The sequence below is a fragment of the Poecile atricapillus genome, chromosome 4 (genome assembly GCF_030490865.1).
Source record: "Poecile atricapillus isolate bPoeAtr1 chromosome 4, bPoeAtr1.hap1, whole genome shotgun sequence".
NCBI classification, from domain to species: domain Eukaryota; kingdom Metazoa; phylum Chordata; class Aves; order Passeriformes; family Paridae; genus Poecile; species Poecile atricapillus.
Window position 1 is genome coordinate 50,481,487 of NC_081252.1, and position 23,789 is coordinate 50,505,275.

The 23,789-nt window shown below is 37.9% G+C and overlaps 1 protein-coding gene across 3 annotated transcripts; it reads right to left on the reverse strand.

Moving 5' to 3' along the window:
• Positions 1-6,501: 6,501 nt before the first annotated feature.
• OCIAD1 (OCIA domain containing 1) lies at positions 6,502-22,095 on the reverse strand. 3 transcript variants are annotated; one of them, XM_058837799.1, is made up of 8 exons: positions 22,013-22,095; positions 20,533-20,617; positions 16,976-17,029; positions 16,469-16,516; positions 13,651-13,780; positions 11,320-11,525; positions 9,792-9,941; positions 6,502-6,934 (listed from the first exon to the last, which is right to left on the reverse strand). In XM_058837799.1, exons 1-8 carry the CDS (start codon positions 22,055-22,057, stop codon positions 6,897-6,899), a joined length of 756 nt encoding a protein of 251 aa, XP_058693782.1. In that variant the 5' UTR covers positions 22,058-22,095; the 3' UTR covers positions 6,502-6,896. The 3 variants fall into 3 exon arrangements, with proteins under 3 accessions (XP_058693782.1, XP_058693783.1, XP_058693784.1); XM_058837800.1 differs by having other exon boundaries at positions 20,533-20,586; positions 22,013-22,083; XM_058837801.1 differs by lacking the exon at positions 22,013-22,095 and adding an exon at positions 21,691-21,764.
• Positions 22,096-23,789: the final 1,694 nt, after the last annotated feature.

The following is a 23,789-nucleotide window of genomic DNA, read 5'->3' on the forward strand; positions in this document are numbered from 1 at the left end:
ATAGGCTGTACATTCCCCTTTGGCAAAAGATGTTAGAAAAAGGCTGAAAAAATCCAATGAACTTACACAGCTTCCTGTGAGTCATTTGTATCTGGAAAGCTGAACTTGTTTTCTTCACTCAGAGACAAGGGAGTTCAACTGTGTGCTTAGATATATCACAGCTTAGGTGAAGTCCACATACTTGTTAAAATCAGGAAACAAAATACCTCCTTCAACTGTGATGCAGAGGGAAGAGCTGTATATAAGCCTCTATGCACTTTATGAAATTATGGCTAGAAAAAGGGTGCAGCAGGAAAGTTATAGTGACATTACCTCAAACAACTGCAATAGACTGCTTATTTTTGTGGACTTTTTTTATTAGCTGTTGGCATTAATTTTGCAAACATGCTATTCACTCCAAATTAAAAAAAAATATTAAAAAAAGTGTTCTAGAAGAGAAAGCAATTGCAGGTTGAAAACAGCACATTCCTGTTTAAATCCTTAGTAGGTGGACTCTAGACAAGCCAGCTGGTCTATAATTCTCTTCTAAAACTGGAGAAAAAAGGGGACATGGAAGCTCACTATCCAGGTTTTCATAAATCCCTATCAAAAACAAGATTTGGGGCTTATTTCATTGAATTTTTAGAGAAGAATGAGAGAAGAGGGCCTGATATGCAACAACAGGTAATAGGAGGGGAGAGCTCTGGAGTGAATTGGTAAGAGAGCAGGTTCTGGGGCAGGATTTACAACAGGAGCATGCTGGACCAGGCCATGTGGGAAATAAAAGTGGCAGCAACGCTAGCTTGGGAGCAGCAGCCCCTTCCCCATGTCCATTCCTACTAGTGAAAGAACTGCTGGTAATTTGTCCCACTTGCCCAACTTGTTTTTGGCATCACACACAAAAAATCCATTTGAGAGGACAAAAAGGGATCCAACTTCTGACATCAGTATTGCAGTAGTTCCAGATCCTTGAAATACTAAGTAACTTGTACATTGTATGGGTATGGAGGGTTTTTGGTTTGCTTGTTTGTTGGTTTGTTTGGGGTTTTTTCTCTACTAAGTCCCTCAAAAAAATAAGATTCTCCAGGAAATAAATGAGACTTCTCAAAGCTGTTTAAAATCTAGAATGCTTGAGAGGGCATTCAGCATTTCAACAGATAATCTGACAAAGGAAAAAAGTGTTTCTTGATGACAAAATTACAGAGCTAGGAAAAAAATCTTCATATGAGAGGCTGACTAATAAGCTTCATAGTCATGCAGAAAAATACTAACTGCATCACACAGTTGGTTTTAAATTACTCAAACTCGGTACAGGGACCTGAGAGTCATTTTGCATAGTTGCAAGACATAGGATCAGCGGTCTGTGACAGCCAAAAGGCAAGTAGAACATTAACAATTCCCAGAAAATAAACAGGGACAAATTAGATTTAAATTACAGAGCAATTCTATGGCATGCCCTCATTTTGAATATTATGGTGCTTCCAGTGCATCTCAGAAATTGTACAACAGACAGACAGAAACAGGAGAAAGAAAAACTGAAGTAAAAAAGAATGATCAGAAATACAAAGTGGTTTAATCACAAGAGATTAGGTAACTCACTTTCCAGGCTGAAAACATCTCAAGATGAGGAATACTCCTTGCTGTTTTTGTAAAATCAAAACTCATCAGCACTCAGTGAAATCATATTTTAACCAAACAGAAAAGCTCTTCTTTACACAGCAAAATTCCATCAGGGGCATTCTTGCCACATGGTAGAAGCAAACAAAACAGCTTCAAGAGACATGACCTACACAGACACTTGGCTGCAAAATACCTGCCTTTGCATCATCCAAACGCAGCCTTTGTGTCAGGAAATTGTGCAGCTCTGGTTAGTGAAGGACAGGAGTAGGCACCAGTGAAGTTCTTCTAGAAGGATCACTAGGTGGTGGGAGACAAGGTGACCATCATGGCAATTCTTGTATTCTTACCAAGTGAGAATTCTTACCAAGTGAAAAGTGGTGAAAAACCAAGAGCCTTGCCAAAGGAACTAAACCCCAGGTAGGTCTTATCTAGAAATGTGGACTGAAACATCTTCATGTGCAGAAAGCACAAAATTCATGATTCCTGAGAAAACACACCTGTAAATTATTTTTATTACAGTATAGTGACTTCTTCTGCAGATGAAGGGTGAAAAAGAACTAAGGGTGGTAATAGATGCTTTTCCCATTGTCTTTGGCATTCAGTTTGAGAGCAATGGCACTTCCAACTTCTTGCACAGAAAAAACGCACATACCCAAACTTTCAAGTGTTTGTTCTCACCTGTGAGCATTTTGAGCTTTCTCAGCCTCTGCTCAGGCATCAGCAAGCTCAGGTATTTCAGAGCAAGAGATTTTAATACTTCCTCCCACAGGCACATTTTAAACCTGTTCTTGATTCAGCCAGCCGGAGGCTGAGGTCTGCCAGGGTTGGGCTGTACTTCCTTCTACACCGTCACATCTGTAATACATAGAGGAAACCTTTCCCGGCAGCAAACGCTTGCCATTTACTCACTCCTATTCTGCTTATCTCCACGGATCCAGTAGATCGTAATGCCGTAGCGCTCTAAGCCGTGCCAGGCGCGGAGCTTGCCCGTGTCTCACGCTGCACAGCTGGCAGCTGTGGCCGGCGGCAGCCGCAGGTCAGAGCAGCTCCAGCAGCCCGGCTTCCCCCGTTCCGCGCCGCTCCGCTCCTCCCGGCACAGCGGCAGCTGCCGCGGCCCGCACGGCTCCCGCTCGCCCGCGGCTCCCCCGCTCGCCCGCGGCTCCCCCGCTCGCCCGCGGCTCCCCCGCTCGCCCGCGGCTCCCCCGCTCGCCCGCGGCTCCCCCGCTCGCCCGCGGCTCCCCCGCTCGCCCGCGGCTCCCCCGCTCGCCCGCGGCTCCCCCGCTCGCCCGCGGCTCCCGGCCACAATGCAGCCTCAGAGCGGGCTGACAGCTGCGCGTTCTCTGGCACGTGGAGGGGCAGTGAGGAAAAATGCATGCCATCTTACATAAAATCTTCAGGAGACCCTAAAAAACACACTTTGCTCTTCTAAGCAAACACACAGCCATATGCATTGCCTCCGCGGCACTGCACCAGCAAAAATGTTTTCTACTTACCATAGATAAAATAATTTTGACATTGTTAATAATCCATCATTGATGTTCAGGCATCAACCACTGCAACCAAATTCACCCTTACCTAAGTTGCACTGTGTAAAAATGCTAGTTTTCCTAAAATAGTTAAGATTAACAATTTTATTTGAAGTACAAAATCAAGCCAAACAAAATTATTTATTTTGGCATTAGATTTATATAGAAACTAACTTTAGCTTCATAATGAAAATAAAAATCTAATGCACTAGAAATGTGCTTCCTCTGTGGGTTAGTAGTAGAAAAGAATGTATATCATTCTGTGTAAGGAATGAACTGAAAATTTCAGGCTTTAGAAGCCGTTCATGCAAGATCTCATATCCTGAAAATTGAGTCCTATGACATCAGTGAGCAACCGTAAAAACTGCAACACAAAGGTTATACACTATGAATTTTAAATTCCTGAATAATTTACTTCAAGTTTTGGCAAAGGAAATCTAACTCTCCATTTCTTCTTCATCTTAAATTTTTTTTTCTCCTTTCAAGGATAAGTGAAAATTCTATTTGATTGAACATCCATTGTATCAGATAATTGCACAGTGTCTTTATCATATATCTTATGTTTGCTTACTGCAGTGTCATATCATGAAAGTAGCTCGTACCAGGCTCTTGCTTTTTAGTTTTGAATGTATAAACTTGAGGCATATTTGTGTCCAAATCTGAATTGGCTGTGCTGAACTAGCAGAAACCCAGGACAAGGGTCTGAAACTGTAACAGGATGCAAATTGTCCCAGTTGTTGCCTTGAGATTAAAATCCAAGGATTTGTGGATTTCTACTAACAACTTAATAGGAAACTAAACTGCAAAAAGTAAAAGGATATTTTTAGACCCACTGTTTCATGTAAGAGATTACAGAGAACTTTGGTTGTGAGTCAGGAAGATTGGGCTGCAAGCACAGCCCTCTTATGGCAGGTCTGGTGTGTTTGTAGAAGCCAAGGAACTCAGCTGGACATGCCTCCTGCAGCTGGGCAAGGTCCTCACTCAGGGCCACAAAAGAGTCCCCCATCAGGAGAACAAACAGGTCTTTCAGCTTCCAGCAAACAGTGGACAAGTGAGGATTTCTTCTTGAATCTCAAAGAGGCAAGAAAGTTGTGGGTTCAATCTGGAATATTAATGATTTCCCCAGGTTTCTGCAAATCTGCTTAGCTTTCATTAAGCAAATGAAATTAAATGAGATTAAATTTACACTTTCCTATGTAGCTGTGTTCCAAACAACTTCAGTAAGGAAAAAACCCTGCAAAAGTCAGATTAGTACTTACTTGGGGCTCTAAACCTGCCAACTAATTTGGGGAAACATTCAGGACCAGGATTTTTGGCAGTTTTACCATCTATGAAAGAGCTGAGGCACATTTTTTCAACCCTCTTCTCTTTGTTCATGTATGTTAGTAACAATGAACCTGGGGAAAATGCTACCAGCTCCTTTGAACTGGCCTGCTTATTTTTAAGAAGCTGTGAAAACAATTATTTTATGTTTTTTGTTTTTTTTTTTTAGAAACATTCATAGTGAAGTATTCAGACTCCTTTCCTGGTGTTTAAGCTAAAAGAGTTAATTTTTAATGTTATTTTAATTAATTAATTTAATTAATTAAATTTAATTTTAATTTTTTAACATTGCTCCCAGCAACAATAAATCTGCCATCAGCTTGGTTTCAGTTAAAAATTCCCAAAAGTCATGGAAGCGCAGTATGAGCAAGCTACTCATGGGTGACTGGGTAGCTGCTATGAAACCATGAGAATGTAAAGGCCCACTCTGAAACAGGGGGTACTAATGGAAGAGATGCAGGAAAAGGGAAGGAAGAATATTGAATTCCTACGGCTGTTTAGTGAATCGGGGCTCAACATACACATTGTCACAGGAAACTGAATGTGACCCAACTTTGATGAAACATCAGCTCCCCATACCCTACTAAATTAATAGCTGTGATTGTGAACTCTCCTGTATTTAATGTATACTGAAGGTGTGAAATCAAAAGAATTTTAGATTAATTGCAAACCAAACTTCTTCAAGTACAAAAAAATGTCTTCTGAGAGTAACTGGATGCAACAGAATGGAAACTTTACATTCATTTTAAAAATGCTATCAATATACAATGTTGCCTTAAGCAGAACAATATTAATTGACATGCTTTTTATTTTCTCCTCTAAGAAAGGAAGAAAAGTTCTGATTTATATAAAACACTGTGCTTGTCCACTCAAAAACATGAATGAGGCAAGACACTACAGGAAGGCACCATCATAGGAATCTATTATTATCATCTCGATTTTCTGCCTCCTGTTTCTTGTATAACTGACAACTAAGAAACTCTGCAAATATTTTCATGATAAAGCTAACCAGCTTTGGAATAGCACACTGAAAACCACAGCAATACAATTCTGGCAGACTGTATTTTCAGAGTTCACTCATCACAGCCATGAGAAGCATTCTCTAGAAGGTAAATTTCTGATACAACTTCAAGATTATCCAATTAGCACACTGATTTTTTTAGAAGATCAGCTTTTCTGAAAGCAAGCTTCCTGTTTAAAGTAGTATTTGGCTCTTTAAGCATCCTCCTCTTTTCACACTTTTTCCTCCTCATTTCATTCATTTGCTCTGTAACAACCCCCCCAATTATCTTCTTACTTATGCTGTTTTGCTGCAAGTCCACTAAATCAATAAGGTCTTTGAGAATTTTCAACTTGGTAGGCATGTTGTTTTTCAGCTCCAACAAGGATGTCGGGAATGCTTTTGTGCTATCAACTTAATAATGGTTATTTTGCTCCCTTATAGCCCAAACCCCCAAAGAAACACAATACTGGGAGACAAAACTGCACATGCAAGAACATGAAAATCCCTGAGTTAAGGCAACATTTTCAGACACAGAACAGGTGATGTAAACACCAGGAAATACTCTTCAGTTTTACCAATGTAGCTCTTCTCTTACAGATAATAGTAACAAAATATTCCATTGATTGGAATATTTTCTCCATAAACACAGCTGTTTTGTCATGACTTGCAAAAATTGAGAAATAAGGTCAAATATACAGAGCCTAACATTAACAGTCAATAAATATATCATTCGAGATTTTACCAAAGTTTGTCAGGTTTTGCCTTCTGCACTTAAATGTAGCTATTTTCAATACCTGCAGTTTCATGCAATTATTTTTTTCAGAAATGACTGTCTGTAGAAACCTGTTGTGGGCAAGTCAGAATATCAGTCTAAAAATACAACTGGCACCATGAAACAGTTTTGAAAAAGTGATGGCTACTTCAGTGTCTGGCTCAGCTCTTCAACCCTTTTCCCCTCAACAGTTTAGTAGTATTTCTGACATTACAAATCAAGTATAACAACAATTTCAAATTCCCAGCGTATCACTTTCAGACAAAAGAAGTGAGAGGTTGAGTTCTAGAGGTAACTTTTAATGCAAGTCTTGAAAATTTGAGAAGATTCTGATATTCTTCCCTACTCAACACATGGGATTGCATGTATTTACATGTATTTTTACCTTATGCTATATGTTCATATTACCAGTTACCCTTCTCATTCTTAAACAACAGCATAAATGGTTTATAGTCATGACACCCGATAATAGCCTTGTTTTTCATTTATGCAAAATTAAAAAAAATTAAGCATAAATACATTTTTTAATCTTCTGGCAAGTCAGGAGTTTCTCCTCATTTATTAATAGTTGTGTCTGGCGCAGCACACCAAAGGTGCTGATACTCATGACTAATCTAGTTGAAGTTCAAGTTAGCTGAGAGGAGGTAATTTTCTTCAGTTCTTCATCTGATTCTTATTCATCCCAGGTATCTCCATATTTATTTACTTTAACTAAAGAAAACAAAAGAAAAAACAAAAGTAGTCATGCGATAGTTTAACTGCTGAAGGTTATCATAGACAGTGCCAAGAAGTGTAACGAAGTGCACCGTCATCTGAAGTGGTATGTGGGGAGAGAGTCAGTCACAGCACAACAGACATGTAATTAAAACTACTTTTGAATAAATGGGGAGAAGAGTTTACTAATCACTTTACCTTAATGAATTAATATTCAATCAGGAGGCCTACTGTGCTAATTCCTGCTCTACAGAATTTGTAATTACTTTGAAACAAATATAAAGTGTGGATGAAACAAAGACAATTGGAGGAAACAGGCAAGGAATGTTACAATAAATAATGAGGCTACATAATCTGGTTACATGCATAGTTGGATGGATTTGGGATAGTTAAAAACACATTCAAAGACAAACAAACAGAAATCAGTAATCCCTACTAGGAAACTACTCAGCCATGATTATTTGGCAGCTTCCTTTAGCATAGGATTGAGTCAGAGAAAAAAAAAAACCAGGGTAGTGGTCTAACGGCTTTGTTCAGAAGTGTGCCACTGTAACTGAACAACGACCAGAAAGTGAAAACAGGCTCTCTTGAAAGTGAGCCGTAAAGTCCTCTGTAATTGACTGCCATGACTGAAAAGGTTAGGGATGGCTCCATTTGATCCAGTAGGAATGCTGACACTAATCAGGCACCCCTTTATAAATCCACTTGCAAGTTAATTATTAAGCTCACTGTTTATTATTAACTATGCAGCAGAACAAGTGGAATAGAGCAAAATGCCTGGTCCTTGTTTCTGTGAGCTACCAGCAAACTGAGCATAATGCCCGGACAAATCCCTTTGGAGATATTGCAGCGAGACACAATGAGATGCTCTCTCAAAGTACGATTTGATCTCCATTTCTATTATCCATGGCAGCTAAACAGGCTGCACTCATTCCCTGGAAAATGGGGCAGTCTAGATCACTATGCAAATGCACACATTTGTGCTGCTGTAGGGAAGGGAGAAGGCAACGGCAGATGGAAGTTAGGGATTGCTTAAAGCTTGTTCAAACATGGTTTGGTTTCCCTTCTGTCTTTGCAAGGGAGGGCAGAAATCACTGTCTCCTATTTGCTAAGGACCCAGAGATAAGAGGATGTACCAAGAGGTAGTGACTCAGAAAGCATGAACCAGCACACAGCAAGTAACATGTCCAGTTTGACACAAGGAGCTAAATCAGATCTTAGCCCACAACATCAGCGTAATCCCTGAACTGCAGATTTAAATGTACTCGCATGTGTAAACCCTTCCTAAATTTTTGTATTCACTCCTTACTCTTTCTCCCTAAAAATGTGAAGAGATACTTTAGAAAGTCTATTTACAAATCTCATGCACCGCTCAGTTTTATTCTCAAAGCCCAAGTACAGCCTTCAAATGGAACACAGAAATATAAGGAGATATAAGGAAAATAATGCAATATTTGATCAACATTTTATAGAGGCCTTTTATATACCTCAAGTAACTAAAAATAAAGTAAGAAATGCACACTCTCACTTCACATCCGTATTTGCCACAGAATATGGCAAGGTTTTCAGAAAGCTGCTTAATGCACAGTTCACAAGTGACATTTCTAGGCTTTCTATTTGTGGAGAAGTATCTTGAAAAAGAAACACTGTGTAAATCCGTGAAGTGTCAGCCAATGGAATTTAAAAGCAATCTGAAACCACAGCTTCAATAATTTTTTCATGTCTCATTTGGCACAGTCACATGATAAGAGAAAGCATTTTATCCTTGAAATAATAGATAAAAATCATTTCACAAAAATTGTTTATAATTTTTCTTTCAAGACTGATGATCTGTCCAAAGATAGATGATCTGCAGAAAGTAATTCACAAGCATCAAAGAGACTGACACTCTTAAGCAACTCTGTTCCAAAGCTTAGTGTCACTGCTTCAGAATGTTTTGCTTTAATACATTCTTCTATGCTTATTACCACTCATTAAGCCTAATAGGAGACAACTTTAGGAAGCTAACTTCCTAAAAGTCTTGTTGCAACATGGCGGACAAGACTGGGCAGTGCACACAAACCCAAACAATTCACCCAAGGTGACTTGTCCATCAGTGTGTTAAATGGTAAAATATTCCTCTTGCTACAATTGTTTTTACAGATGCCACATTAAATTTAAGAAGTTCTACAGCAAGCAATTATTAATGGCTTCTGTGTCTCCTTTTCAAAAAATTGATTGAGTCAAAAAGTTGCCTGAATGGCATCTTGCTCTTCAGGACATTGCATTCTTATTTTGCTCTGTAAACTTTTCTCTTTCGCTGTGAAAACAAATCTCAATATTGCTGCCAAACAGCGTTTCCTTCCTCTGGGTTTTAATGTAGAAAATGAACCTCTACAAACAATGCCTCTATAGAAATCCACTAATTCCACATGAAACTATTCAGAAAAATAAATACCCTCCCCTTCAAACCATCAACCATGTGCTCTATTTTGAGAGAACAATGCTATCTCAAACACACTCCCCCCTCCCACAGCTCTTTGGTATAGCTCTGAGCTCAGAGAATTCTTTGTTGAAAGAGGTTGCTCAATATACTCAATGAAGCAAAACTTATGAGCTTTTCAGTCTGGCACCAACCAATATGGCTAGAGAAAAGGAGTTACAATTTTCTATTGGATGATTAAGACATTCGAAAAAATAATTAATCAGAAACAGGAAACTACAGACCGTATGTATCACATATGGGATACCTGCAGATACTCTAATTAGAAATTGCTTAAAAGGTATGCAGAATTAAGCTTTGTGTTTGCAACCATTTTTAACATTATGGCAAATATCTGAATTTCACAAGTATTTCTGTAAATCGGTATATTACCTTCTTTAGCTGGTTTTTCCTGTGAAAACTTGCTTGGAGTTTCTGCCTTTGGTGGTTGCATTACTTCATATGTCTGTCTGTGTTTATTCCTTAATTCCTCATATGTGATGCCTTTTCTTTTACGAGTTTCTTCTGGAACTGGAGCAGGTTCTGAAAGCAAAACAAAGAGAAAAATACTAAATCTGACACAACACACCAAAATTTGGCTTCAACATGTTCTAGAATACTGGTCAACTACTGCTCAATCCCAAATTAAAAGAAGCATGACAGCTGCAATTCTAAGAACAACAGCGAATGTATATGGTCTTCAAATAATACGTTCCTTTTATCCTTTTAATTTTGTCAAACTGCTTTGAAACACTGGCTGTTAATTAATTTTCTTCACTTTACCGTAAGAAATTCTACTGTGTGGTACCTGATGCATAAAATAGCTCTGGTCACTTTATCTAAAATTTGCAATAATTAAACATTTGAGATAGATATGATTTCTGAAGAGAAATCTAAGTGAAGCTCAAGGGTTTGCATTAAGGCTTTAAATTTTGCTTTCAAATAATTAGGACAATATCTATCATATGTTGCCTGATAAACATTTAATCATTTTATCTATATTTATAATGCAGAATCTTGGTTGAATAATATAGGTTTTACCAACTACTGATAATTTTGATAAAATGCCACAATAATTTTCTTGACACGTTTATATCTGATACTTTAATGTAATTATAACCAAGTTGCATGAAAGGGCTTTTTTAGTGAAACAAAACATCTTTCATAAGTAAGCTGAAAAAATCCAAACTAATTCAAAGTACAAAACCCTGCATTTATAGTAACTTCCTCCTTTGTGTACCAGAGACACATGAATTCAGAATCCTGTGTTTCCCCTGCAATAACTGAGAACAGTTCATACTGGAAGGAGGGGAACAGCTGCATGGTACTTGAAAACCATTTTAGTTCTCTGTGAGAAAATCAGACGGTTGGTGGATAGAACACAATATCCATTCTGTTCCCAGGAGACATAAATGTTTGTTACATTGTTGTGAAAAAAAAATTTTAAGAAGTTTAATGTCACTGAGTTACAGCAGTATACAGTTACAGCTCCAGGGAGGGTGGAACTGCAGTCACCTTGGAAGGGCCAGCAGGCAATTGGTAGGCTGTGGTTTATTCAGTACAGCGAAGTGATGGCATATTCCCCCTTCTTTCAGTCAAAAAGAACTTTCAGTCCGACTGAGCTTTTTGCAGGTTCCACAACAGACTGCACCTTGTAAGTTAATTCAAGATCTTTACTTGCAATTAAAGCAATTTTCAGCTAGAAAACCCTGAATCTAGTCTACAGTTAGAACACAAAATAAAATCTATATTCATCTTCTGTGTAAAAAAAATTCTTGTATTTTTTAAGCTCTTTCATTCAAAACCACTATATTGTGCCATGTGTGTTTGCATAAGGTGAGAATACATAGTTTAGCAAGAGTGGTATCTAAAAGAAAGGCAAAAGTCTTTGCAGTACAAACTGTTAAATATCAAGACTTACCTTGAATGGTGTAATCAGTAATTCCTGTAGGTGAAGATTCATTCAGAGAAGCACTGAATGGAATGGGTTCATAACTTGAGAGGGCTCTATCTGTTGAGCTGTAATCATCTGAATAGCTAGAAGAAGGTGGGAATCCAGCTCTTGGAGAAGATGACTCAAATGACTGAGAAGGTGTGTCTGAAAATTCAGATTTACGACTGGAACGGCTGGAAAAGAATAGAACTAAACATTAAATATGAAAATACTGAAGTTAAAAATGGAACTATAAGAGTAACAATACTTGCAATTCAAGAAAATGTTCTTTCATTTTAAATAGTTTAGTTTCCAAATGAATCATCATCTTAAAAAATTTTGAGGATGTTTTATGTGTTTTCTTTACCTTGCAAAAATTTCTATAGTCTGTTCCCCAACATTCTTCCCTTCCTCACAGAATCTAAGCTCATATCTCCAGAACAGGAGGGAAAAGAGACAAAACATACTTCACTTTACAATAACTGAAGTTATAATCCTTTTTCCCAAGGAATCTTAAGACAAAACCACCCCACATCAGACACAAATAGTACACAGTGTGCCCATGTAACTAGTAGGTAGTATGAGCTACAGTTATTTTTAAAAGCCTTCATCATTAAAAGCTGCTGTAACTGATCAGGACTGAACAGCAGAAGGAGAACAAACAGCTATCTTGGGAAAACTAAATTATGAAAATTAAGCAAGTTGCTGAATTCTGCAAAAATATGAATGAATTTTCTCTTGAGAGAGATAGGTAATATCATATAAAGAATAATCCTGAAATTGGTGCCAGATATTTTAAAGTATTCACTGTACTCTTAGAGTGGCCGTGCAAGCCATTACACAACATGTCCCTCCATCAGGAACGCCACCACTTTGTGTCATTAGAACATCTCTGGAGTATTTTATTAAGTTTTTACTTTTAATTTCTGCTTAGCTGTACTTTTAATTTCCTATGAAAAACATTTGCAATTACTCTTTATTTAATTTTCATAATAAACATACAGAAAAAGCCAATTTATTGACTCAATTATGTTTTTAAAATATATGCAAACACATTTTTAAAAAACTACACAATCTTTTAGCTCCCTATGAGTTTTTAACTGCATATCAAATTACCAAAATACATTAATTAGCAGACATACAATGCCCAGGAAAGTATAATGATTTCTGTTGGTGGGTTAAAAGCATAGCATGTATGGATAATAATGCAATTGAAATGAATTCAAATTATTTATTCAACCAAGGAAAAGGAATTTATCACTTAGGAAATAAAACTTTACAGATACAAATGGGCCGTTAACGGTTGAAGGAATTTATTGGTGTGGCACATGATGATACTTAAACAAGTTCTCATGTAAACACAACTAATGAGCATGACAATTTCATATTAGAAACTGGAGAGGGGTGAAGGGACAAGTCCAACTCCAATTCAGTTGATTCTATACAGCAAGTGTATGAAGTGGTAATGCCTGAAATTGCTTGATGTCATAAAACCATAAACATTTCAGAATAAAGGTAAATCTTGCAGACAAAATAAAAACTCTCATAAATTTGAATTTATAGTGTAATTAACAATTTAAGCAAATCCTTTATAAACATTTAACAAATCTCAGCACATACACAGGAGGACTACTACTCACTATCCAAACACTATTCTCCCAGTTTTGAATCAAGGGTTTAAGTGACATATTCTGAAAGCAGCTTGCATTAAAAACCAGTTGAAGTAGAAAGCATTCTGGAAGAAAACAGGAAATAGTTTTAAGAACCTGATGAGTTTCTCATATGTACAGCATAATGCTGTTACACATGTAAAGGATTTAAACAAACAGCACTTAGTTTGACCACCGTGCTTCTTCCTGCACTGATATTGTTTACTGAGCTCTTTCCTTTGATAAACACTGAAATCATTTCCACCCTTTTCCTACTTCAATCAAACTAAACTATGGGAAAGACTTCCAGAATGTAACACTGTTTTATTTAAGTTAATACAGTTTACTTCTAAACTGGAACAACAATTTGTGCTATCACACTTCTGTAAGTAAATTTAATGGGAAACATTCTTAATTTTACAAGGAATACAGTTTGCTAAGTAAAATATTTCTTTTTCTACTTCTCAAACTGATCAGTTATATGTAAAGCACTCAAAATATGTATTTTATAGCTTGCCAACTGATATGAATACAGATTCCTGAAAGTGGTAGATTTGAGGGAATGAGGGAACTTGCAGCTCTGAAAGTGTTGGAAAGCTGCAAAAGTGGTATTGACCTGTTAGTGTTCAAAATACCCTATTCAGAATTTAAAAGACACTTAAATTCTTACTTAGGTGAACTATGTCTCTGAGCTTGTCGTAGAACATCTCCTATTGGGGAATCCTTCAGTTTCTTAAATTTCTCGCTACAGATTGGCAAGTAGGATATCTTTCCAGCCAGGTATCCACACATTCCAGCAACTTTTTAAAAAGAAAAAGAGATGGGTTTACATGCTGTACTATAATAGTCAACATTGTTTTAAAATAATAATTTCAAATAAATCATGTAGTATCTTGAATAAAAGAAAGAAAACCAGTTTAGATCTAAACCAAAACCACACAGTAATCATCTCTGCTTCTTCTGCAGACAAAGGGTACTAAAACCAAATGCAACAGCTGAACAGAGACATAAAGAATTGATTTAGACATGGTGTAAGCATCGGATGATTTCAGCTAGTACTTGGTGAATGGAAGGTGAAAAAAAAAAAAAAAAGAAAAAAAAGAATTGCATTGTTTTTTCCCAAGTTCTAGAAATCACAATGAACTATCAAAGATAAACCAATCAGAAACAAATACAGGCAGTAAATTCTGCTAATTTAATCCATCAGACCAGTCAGACCCTGAAAAGGCTTTACTAGTATGAAGAGAGGTCTAAATCAACTTAGTAGGCTCAGTATATTCTGTAAAGAATTCTGTGATTTGGCTGCCAGAGGGCAAAAAACTGAACCCTTGTAATTACTAAGCAAACAGCTTCAATTTAGTGCATGAGCTACTTCCATCTGCTGCAAACGACATAAGAATAAATTACCAAGATAGCTCTTTCTGGGCCTAAAACTTATAATTTCCATTAACTGGCTCCAAGTTTTATGAGTGGGCCAGTGGTGTATGAAAGATTCAGTGGGAGTTAGCAGTTGTTTTCTTGTTGACTTTGTGGGAGAAAATTACTGGACCCTTTTTTCATGTGCAATGAGTATTTACTAAATATAAAGAATCTCAATTACCTCTAAGTCAGGAAAGAGTTAATTATCAGTAATGTTAATCCTCTGCTATTCTCAATGTAATCTCTAGATTACATTGCCTGGGAATCAATACATAGGGGATTTTACCCTAGCCTACTGTATTGGTACTGAAATTGTGATTCCTGTTCTAATGTCTTGTTTTCAAAAGAAGGGTAAAAATCCTTTTCCATGGGAATAGAGAAGAACAGCCACAACTATGAGTGAAGTTTACAAATGAGGAACATAAAGGTTTAGTTGTTCAGCAGGTAAAAAAAAAATCAAACACCTCATATACAATAAATATGTGCAAAGAGAAAAATTACAAGCCCTTAGATTGGCCTAAGAAGAATTCAAACTAAATATTTAGCAAAATAAAGCTTAACAGAAAAGCTGATTACTCTTTCACACAAATTACAAAGAGAAAGTCTCTTTTCCTTGAGGCCTTCTAGTAAAGAAAAGGGGAAGTATCTCTCTGGAAGACATTTCACTCAAAGCAATCATTGGTCAAAGTATTTGGTTTATTTTATTACAGAACTAACAGCCAGATGATCCACATTTTTGAACTTAGCACAATAAATTAGGTATTGTTCTTTGCTTCTACATTCACTGTGACAAGATCTTAGAGAAGCTGATTAGACATGGCCAGGTCCTATTGCAGACTAATCTAAAGTACAGGCACAGGAATCTTCACCTTCTTTGTCAAAGACAGAGAGAGGATCAGTAGCTCTCTGCTGTGTTGAAGGGGATGCTGTCAATGTAGTGAATCAGCCATGACTAAATAGAAGGTTCAGTAAACTGTCAAGAGTACCTAGAAAAGCACTGAGAAAAGTATCATTTTCCTACAGGCAGAACCCCCTAGCCAGCCCAGCTGCACCTTATTTCTTCCCCTGATTTCAATAAATTAGTTCTATTAAATAAGAAGAATGTGGCCCTTATGTGTAGGAGTGATTGAGGAAATAGCAGATCTATTATTTATTAAAAATGTTTGTGTTATACCATTGTTTGGTGTTCAAAGAAAGTAACCACAATTTATCATAAACAACTGAAGCCCTAGTCTCTCACATTCATTTATCTGCTTAAACAATACTTCCTTGACCACAAATCATGGGGTTTACCCTCTTCCCACTGAAGTAAACTGGCTGTATCTGCACAGATTGGCAAGATGGCAACTTCCTGTTTTACTGTCCTGTATTACATTGAAAAAGTTAATTTATTAAGTTAATAATTTATTTTTGATTATACTTAATCCAAAAATCATTCACATGAAATTGGTTTTTTCCTACAATTGTACATACATAATATCCAGGAAAAAAAAAAAAAAGTAATTAAAATAGCCTGAATGGGACACGTGAGATACATGAATAAAGACCTTCAAATTAGGAAGGGAGGGGTGGGTGTATTCTGGCAATGTAATTTAAAGTAAGGTTGCACAGTCTCTATTTACAATGTCTTTATCTTAAATGATTATGTTACATTTATCAAGCAATTTTATAAAAACCTCATAAACAAAACAAAAGTTGTCCAAAATATGCAGTACAAATTCAGACAGTGAATAAATCACCGAATCGTAAAATGGCTTGGTTTGCAAAGGGACCTTAAAGATTATCTAGTTCAAACCCTGCTGCCATGAGCAGGGACACCCCACACTAAACCTGGTTGCTCTGGGCCTCATCCAACCTGGCCTTGGAAAGAGGAATGAGGTATCCACAACTGCTCTGGGCAACCTGTCCAGTGCCTCACCACCCTCAGTAAAGGATTACTTTCTAACATTTAATCTAAATCTCTCCTGTTTTAGTTTAAAACCATCGGTCACAGTGGGCTTTAGGAAAAGGTTCAGAAAAAGAATGTACCCTGTGAATACAAGCTGAATTTATACATAGCTTTTACTTACATGCAACTTTAATAAAAGAGCCAAGTCTTGAGCTATCTCTTAGAACACCTGAAAATGAGGATGAAATCAGACACTAAGATATGATATTGCATAAAATACATGTAATCAGTTATTAAGAATTAGTTGAAAAACCTCAACTGTAGCTATGTTTGAAGAACTTCACATTATGTTTTTACACTTCACATTAAAGAAAACTTTAAAAATTCCTAATATCTGAATTTCCCATGAAATTAAAAAATCTAGGAATTATCTCCTTAATCATATTTAATCACAGGGTTATTTGTTTTATAATCAGTGAGATATTGCACTTTTCACACAACATAAAACACACATGAACTTGATTTTAAATTCAGCTCCTTGTTTATGTTGAGAAACTCCAAATCATGTAGCTGCAGTTTGAACTTCTTTTAGTTACAAGTAGATTGGACATGATATTATCATAACTTTCCTAACAGCAGAACTCAAGTGAGCAAATTGAAATTAAATGGAAGTAGTTTTACACTTTACCTTTTCTAATTAAGAAACTAGTACCAAGCATGCTCACTGCAGCCAAAGGAAAAGCTGTGAAGAAGAAAAAAAGCTGCTTAAAATCCAAATTTCAATATTTTCAATGACATTTAACAAATATGCAATAAGAGTGTTCTTAAGTTCATTTGTATAATATAAAGATATATATAAAATTGACAAACTGTATATATATAATCAAACATTGTCAATTCCAGTTTTTAGGACATACTACAAATTATGTGGTAGTAGTTAATGAGTCATCCTGCCTGCATTATATTTCATGCTTTCTAAAATACAAAAGCCAGTGTCAGATGGAATACAGCTCTTCAGACTAGACTCCAGGTCTAGCTACAACTCCTACAGCGTCAAGGTACAGAACTTTAAGCTAGAGAGGCATACACAAATCTTCCTAACAGGAGGAAGCTGTACAGAGGCTAGTGCCTCTAAAAATTGTTGATAATCAAACTCTGATGCTTTAATGTAAGAACTCTGGAAAAAGTTTAACTCTTATAGAGCTATAAATCAGATTGATTAAAATTAGGCAATGTTTTATTCACCAGCAAATTAAAAAACAGGGCAGCTTTTTCTGTAGCTTACCAATCACATTATACAAACTGCTTAGGGTCAGGAATGCAGAGAAAACAACATTCTGGAAGGCCATCGTTGCCTACAACAACCAGCCTAACAGTTTATGTCTATTTTCATTATATTGAAAGACTTTATGTGGCAAGAAGCATTTGGAGATTGCAAAAAACAAAATGAATGCTTATTTCAAGCAATGATAATTATATAAGATTATGGTGCAACTATTCATAAAGACCACCACCCCTGCACAAGATACAGGGACAATGAAGTAACAAACACGACACAAGTCTAAAGTTATTTACATTAAAGATTTAGATGTGCCATAATGAAATTTAATTTCATGCAAGTATAAAAATGTAGTTATTACAAAAAGGCTGAATGACTTCCAGGAGAGAAATTTTTCCAACAGCACTAGATGGTTGAAGTGTTTTGATGCACACTATTTGCTAATTAAGTTCATATTTGAAGACAAATTATATTATTGGAAAGCAAAGTATGAAAGAATACTTCGCAAATTAACAGCTAATTCCCTCACAAATTCTGACAGGTCGAAACTAGGTAAGCAGTCCAACCAGCATCTCAGGGTAAATGCAACTGGACGTCACATTTAAGAAGAACTACTGGCTCCTTGGTTCAAAGTAAGATTACAGCAAAACTTCAGAACAGAGAATAAAACCTACCAACCTACTAGACATTAAAAACCTTATGCTTTTAGAGATTCCAGACCTAGATTTTCCAAAATTTACCATTCTAGATTTTCTGAGATATAAAATGACAGCACAGATTTTAAATTAAATTGTAAAAGAAAAACAAAACAAAACCAATGACAAAACAAACCAAACCAAACCAACAAAAAAACCCCAACAAAATAAGGGAAGGGACGGTGTGTAAAGAAAAATACATTCAAAAATTATTACAGAGAATTTCAGTCTAACCATTAGAATTTTGAAATTATTTATAGACCTAACATAAAACACTCCAGATACCAAAACCAGGCTACATTAGTATGTGAGCATACAAGTGACCTGAAATAGTAACTAAAAATTAAAAATAAAATATATATATAATAATGAATGAAATTCAGCTAAATGAAAATTGGATTAATTCCTAAAAAATTAATATGAATTATTAAACTGTAGGAAAAAAAAAACAACAAAAAAAACTTAATAAATCAGAAAACATCAATGCTATGGGTTTTTCTGCTTCAGGAACAAAATACATCTAGAGAAAATAATGGAAGGTTGATATATCAACAGAACATAAGGATGGTAATACAATGTACCCAAGTCAAAATTGTTACATGGGAAAAATGTTGTATCAGCATGATTTGATTTTATTAGCAAGATTAGAAGTGTGAAGGATAAAGTTGAAGGCCGTAGTGTGAATTTTTAAGAGCATAAGAATTTATACAATAATATGATTACAAATTAGTCACTCCAGTAAAGCATATATTAAACTGAATTGTGAAATGACTAGTGGCAGAAACTGTTAAGGGAAACTATGTTAAAACCCAGATGATTTGTAAGAATGAGTAAAATTTGCTACAGCTTGAAATTTGAATAAACAAACTGAAAATACACAGATTTATAGTAAATTCAGTGACTACCAAAAACTGACAATTAAGAAAGTGAGGAGTTTAGGGCAGTCACACAACCAGCCTTTTGGAAAGGGGAGTTCAAGCAATATGTATTTAATACAGTGAATACAACAGTCTAGTATCTGTATGCTGAACAGGGAAACAAAGATGGGAGACCTAGAAAACAGTGATGGACTTTAGGCCCTCCCAGTGAGACCACAGCATAGTACTCAACTCCTGAAAAAAAAAGTCTGTCACTGCTGTAGCTCCCTAAACAGAAACAACTCAAGAAACTAACTTAGGGCTTTCAAGTAATTCCTACATGTTGTTTCTTCAGTGACTATATAAAGATGCATAGGGCAATGAACTACATTGCCAAGCAGCAGAACAGCTCAGGAACAAACAACTCTCTCTCCTCTTTGTCTTCCAGAAGAGAGATTATCAATAAACCATAACCAATCATCATTGTACCACTAATGGACCTGCCTCTTTAACTTATAAAATTATATAGAAAATGGCTACATTTTAGCAAATATGCTGAAGACTTCCAAGTATTTGTGTAAAAGCAGATGAGGAGAATGCCAAACCAACGGAGAAAGACAAAACACAACTTTGAATCATTAATTCAAAATCACAATGCCTTAGGAGCTATTCCTGAAAGTACTGGCTTCCATGAGAAATCAGAGCTCCAGTGTGCTAAATTTAGAAAATCTGCTGCTAAATTCTTCATCTGTCCTGGTTTTTGCCAAGCCACCTACCAGCATCAGGAGTAACCTAGTAGTGTGTGATAAAACAGCAGTTAACAATCACAGCAGAAGGCTTGTTCAAACCTCATGACCAGGTGTACAAAAATCAAGCATGCCTTGAACCTTAGGGTAACAGAAAACATGGACACACAGAGCAGTTTTCTCTTAAAGTTGAATAGTGACTACTTATACACTGGTCTCTTCACAGGTCTCTATAAAGATGAAAAACATTAGTTACAAATCCAGCTATTTTATTCTTGCTTGTTAAAGATAACAATAAAAATTGAAAATAAAAATGCAGAAATAACACAAAAAAGAAAATCCAGTAATATAAATGAGTCATTAATTATATCTATCTTCAGACTTTTAATAAGCACATTAACTTAAAATATGAAGAGATCTTTTTGTAAGGCACGAAACTTAGAAACAACCTAGAAACAGAAATTTATGTCACACCTTTTACAAAACTGCTGCAAACTCTCAGTAAATACTACATGGATCAGCATTTCTGGGACACAATTTTAGTACATGTGAAGCTTGTTAATGCACTGTTGTGCTATATTGACCCAGGCCCTCTGTAATGCCTCAGGTAACAGAAAAAGCTAAGGGTGGAAGGAAAGCAACCACGTTTAGCAGCAAAGTTAACTTACCTCTATATGTGAAACTCTCTTCAGCACATTCCTTGAGTAGTCTTCTTTCCTCCTCTGTCGGAACATAAGGCTTAGGTACTTCCCTCTTTCATCAGGGAAATCGATTAGAAAAGAATGGACAAAAGAACAGTTTGGGGCCATTTTTCAAAATCAAAAAACTTAACGCCTAACTTTCACACCTTGTAGTTTCTATACTTTCACCCAGCTATACATAAGAAACCAGTGCCTCTTGTCCATAAATGTCACATGAAGTATACCATTAAAAAAATCCAATGCTTCTAAAAATTACGTGAAAGAGCAGGAAATACTTTGTGCATGGTCAGATCCAAACTCATCTCAGCCCTGCTACTTCAGAAAAGTCTGCTTTGGTCCCTCCAACCAGCCTTCCAAATAGCTGACATCTGACAGATCATTAAGTGCCTTTTTAAAGTATTTCTCAGGATTTCGAAGACAACAGGGTGTGTTGCTGGTTCACACAGATATTATTCAGTGAGAGCTGACCAGCTGTTTCGCCAGCGTGTGAGGTTTGTGCAGAGGTGCTGACCTTGTCCCACCGTGAGAGCTGTGCCACTGGGCACGCTGCCAGACACGGGCAGGAGAAGCACAGCTGTGAGAAGGCCATCGGCACCAGGGGAACAGAGAAGCAGAGTCAATTGGGCTGGAAAAGACTTCTGAGGTCACCTAGGACTGAACACCACTTTGTCAACCGGACAGTGGCACCAAGTGCCATGTTCAGTCGTTCCTTCAACACCGCTAGGGACGGTGACTCCAGAACCTCTCTTAGCAGTCCATTCCAATATCTAATGACCCTTCCTGTGAAGAAATTTCGTCTAATGTCTAATCTACGCCCCCCCTGGTGCAGTTTAATACTATGCTCTCTTGCCCTGTCGCTTGTTGCCTGGGAGAAAAGGCCGATCCCTACCTGCGAACACCCCCCTTTCAGTTATTATCACAGTTGTAGACGGTGATAAGGCATCCCTGAGCCTCTCTTTCTCCAGAATAAACAACCCCAGCTCCCACAGCCACTCCTCATAAGATTTGTACTCCAGATGCCTCAAGAGCTCCGCTGCCCTTCTCTGGACATGCTCCAGCACTTCAGTGCCCTTCCTGAATTGAGGAGCCCAAATCTGAACGCAATAATATGAGGTGTGGCCTCACCAGTGCCAAGCAGGTGGATGGTGACTTCGCTGCTCCTGCAGGCCACACTATTCCTGATACAGGCCAGGATGCCACTGGTAAAGAGCACATCGTCGGTTCACGGTCAGACGTGAACACCTGCTTACCTCCTGCCAGGACCCCCCGCCCGGCCCCGGAGAGGCCTCAAGGGCACTGGTCCCGCGTGGAGCTCAGGGCAGGAGCGGCCGAGCGGCTGTCAGGAATCTCCTTTCCCCGGCCCAAGCCCGCCGCCTCGCTCCCCGCCTCGCCGCCCCCAGCCCCGCCAGGTTTCCCCGCGGCAGCGCCGCCGAACCAGCGCAGTTACCTCGGCCGCGTCGCCGCCGGGGCCGGGTCCCTGCCCGGCCTCCATGGCCGCCGTGACCCGGAACTGCGCGCGGCGGCGCTGGGCGCAGGGCGCATGCGCGCAGCCGCTACAGCCGCAGGGCGGGCGGGCCGCGGCGGGGCCGGCTGGGCACGGTGGAGCTGGCTGTGCCGGGCCCGTGCTCCGATAAAGGGCAGCACAGAGCTTTGGTCTGCTCCCGCCTAGCTCCGGCTGTGGGCACGGTACCCTCAGGTTTGTGAACCGCTCGCTAAAGATGCGTGGCTAGAGTTTCCTAAAAGGAAAGGATCTCTGTTGCCTTAAAAAAAAGGGTTTTTCTGAATCAGGACTAAGCGAGGGTCTGGTGGGCAAGTCTTGAGCTCGAAAGTGGTATAAATTTGGTGGTCAGGATTGTCTTGGAGTGGAAGACTAGGAAGTTGTGTGCTTTATTCTAGCTAATGCCGTGGAAATGGCAGCTTTAGCGGGTGCTTGCTGTTTATGAGAAATAAGGAAAAGTTGAGGAAAAAACACTAAAATGCGTTTGTGATAGTGCAGTGTCTGCCTTGGCATTTTCTTGTAAACAGGCAGTACTGTGGCTTGAGTTCACCGTATGCCGATATGCCCGTACTTGCCTGTGGAATGTACCACTCCCTTTAAGCCTTTCCTAGAGCAAGCCATTGCCTCTTTACCCTGGAATTCGGCTTAAATTGCTGCTTTCTGGCTTGATGGCTGTACAAAAAAGGGTCCGAGTCTGAAGACAGGAGAAGGAAGGTTTATGAGATTTAAGGTGATTTTTTAAATTGGTATAGAACTATGAAAGGAACACCGTGAATATGTGAAGGGCCTAGGACAAATGGACTAATGAAAGCCGTAGATGAGATTGGATTATTTAAACAAGACGGGTGAATAGAACCAGTAACTCCGTGTAGAGGGGTTCGTTTATTCATACCTCCTATTGTACAATAAATACATTGCTAATTTGCATGAGATTGGAAGTAATTGGTGTTATCAGGCAATCTCTGGTTGTCACCTGGGCCCATGCTAATGAAACATTCTCCAATACATGACTGTCCTTGATGCACGTTATTAGTTGGAAGGCAAAATATTTTGGCCTCATCAGCTCAATACAGTTTTATGGGACCATAGCACAACTATATTAAGACGACTTCATGTTTTTTTTTTTTTCCACTTATCTTTCAGTACACTGTAGGCAAAGAATACAATGGCTTTTCAAAGTTTGAACTTTTGTGGGGTAGGACATGCCTATGAATTGTACCTCCTCTAAACATGGAGCTTCACTGGGGAGGAAATGGCAATCAGTCTCCTTCATTGTAGAAAATAATGACTCTGAGCTGCTGTTTTGCTTCTCGGTTGTAAAATTAATAGTTATCCATTCAGTTTTCTCACTTCAGTGTCTTTAAGTCTCTTAGACTTCTAATGGGAAAAAAAATTAAAATCATGCAGCAAACTGGTGAGTTTACCATCCATTCAAAAGTCTTACCTAGTACAGTCTTCTTGTGAGGTACTTAAGGGTTTCACTTGGCTACATACATCCATTTGTTGGCTTAGAACTTCAGTTGTAGGGCCATGTGCAGCATAGATGGTAGACCATATCTACATCCTTGTCAGTTCATTCTCTGTACTCGAGACCTGTTTTTGGAGTTCATTCATTGAAAGAAATGTTAACAAGGACACCCTTTTTAACCCTCTGGTCTATTTTTACAACTTCCTTTATACTCATGCTATCTTTCATGCAACTATGAGAACTTCAGTTTACAATCAG

Bases quoted from the DNA above. Each gene is read 5' to 3' on its own strand.
- OCIAD1 (XM_058837799.1), bottom strand. From the start codon at position 22,057: ATGGAGGCCGGGCAGGGACCCGGCCCCGGCGGCGACGCGGCCGAG. The intron at 16,517-16,975 runs GTAAAGTGTAAA...CCTCATTTTCAG, and splicing joins TAGTTTCTTAATTAGAAAAG to GTGTTCTAAGAGATAGCTCA. The intron at 11,526-13,650 runs GTAAGAATTTAA...ATTCTTTTCCAG, and splicing joins CAGAGACATAGTTCACCTAA to CCGTTCCAGTCGTAAATCTG.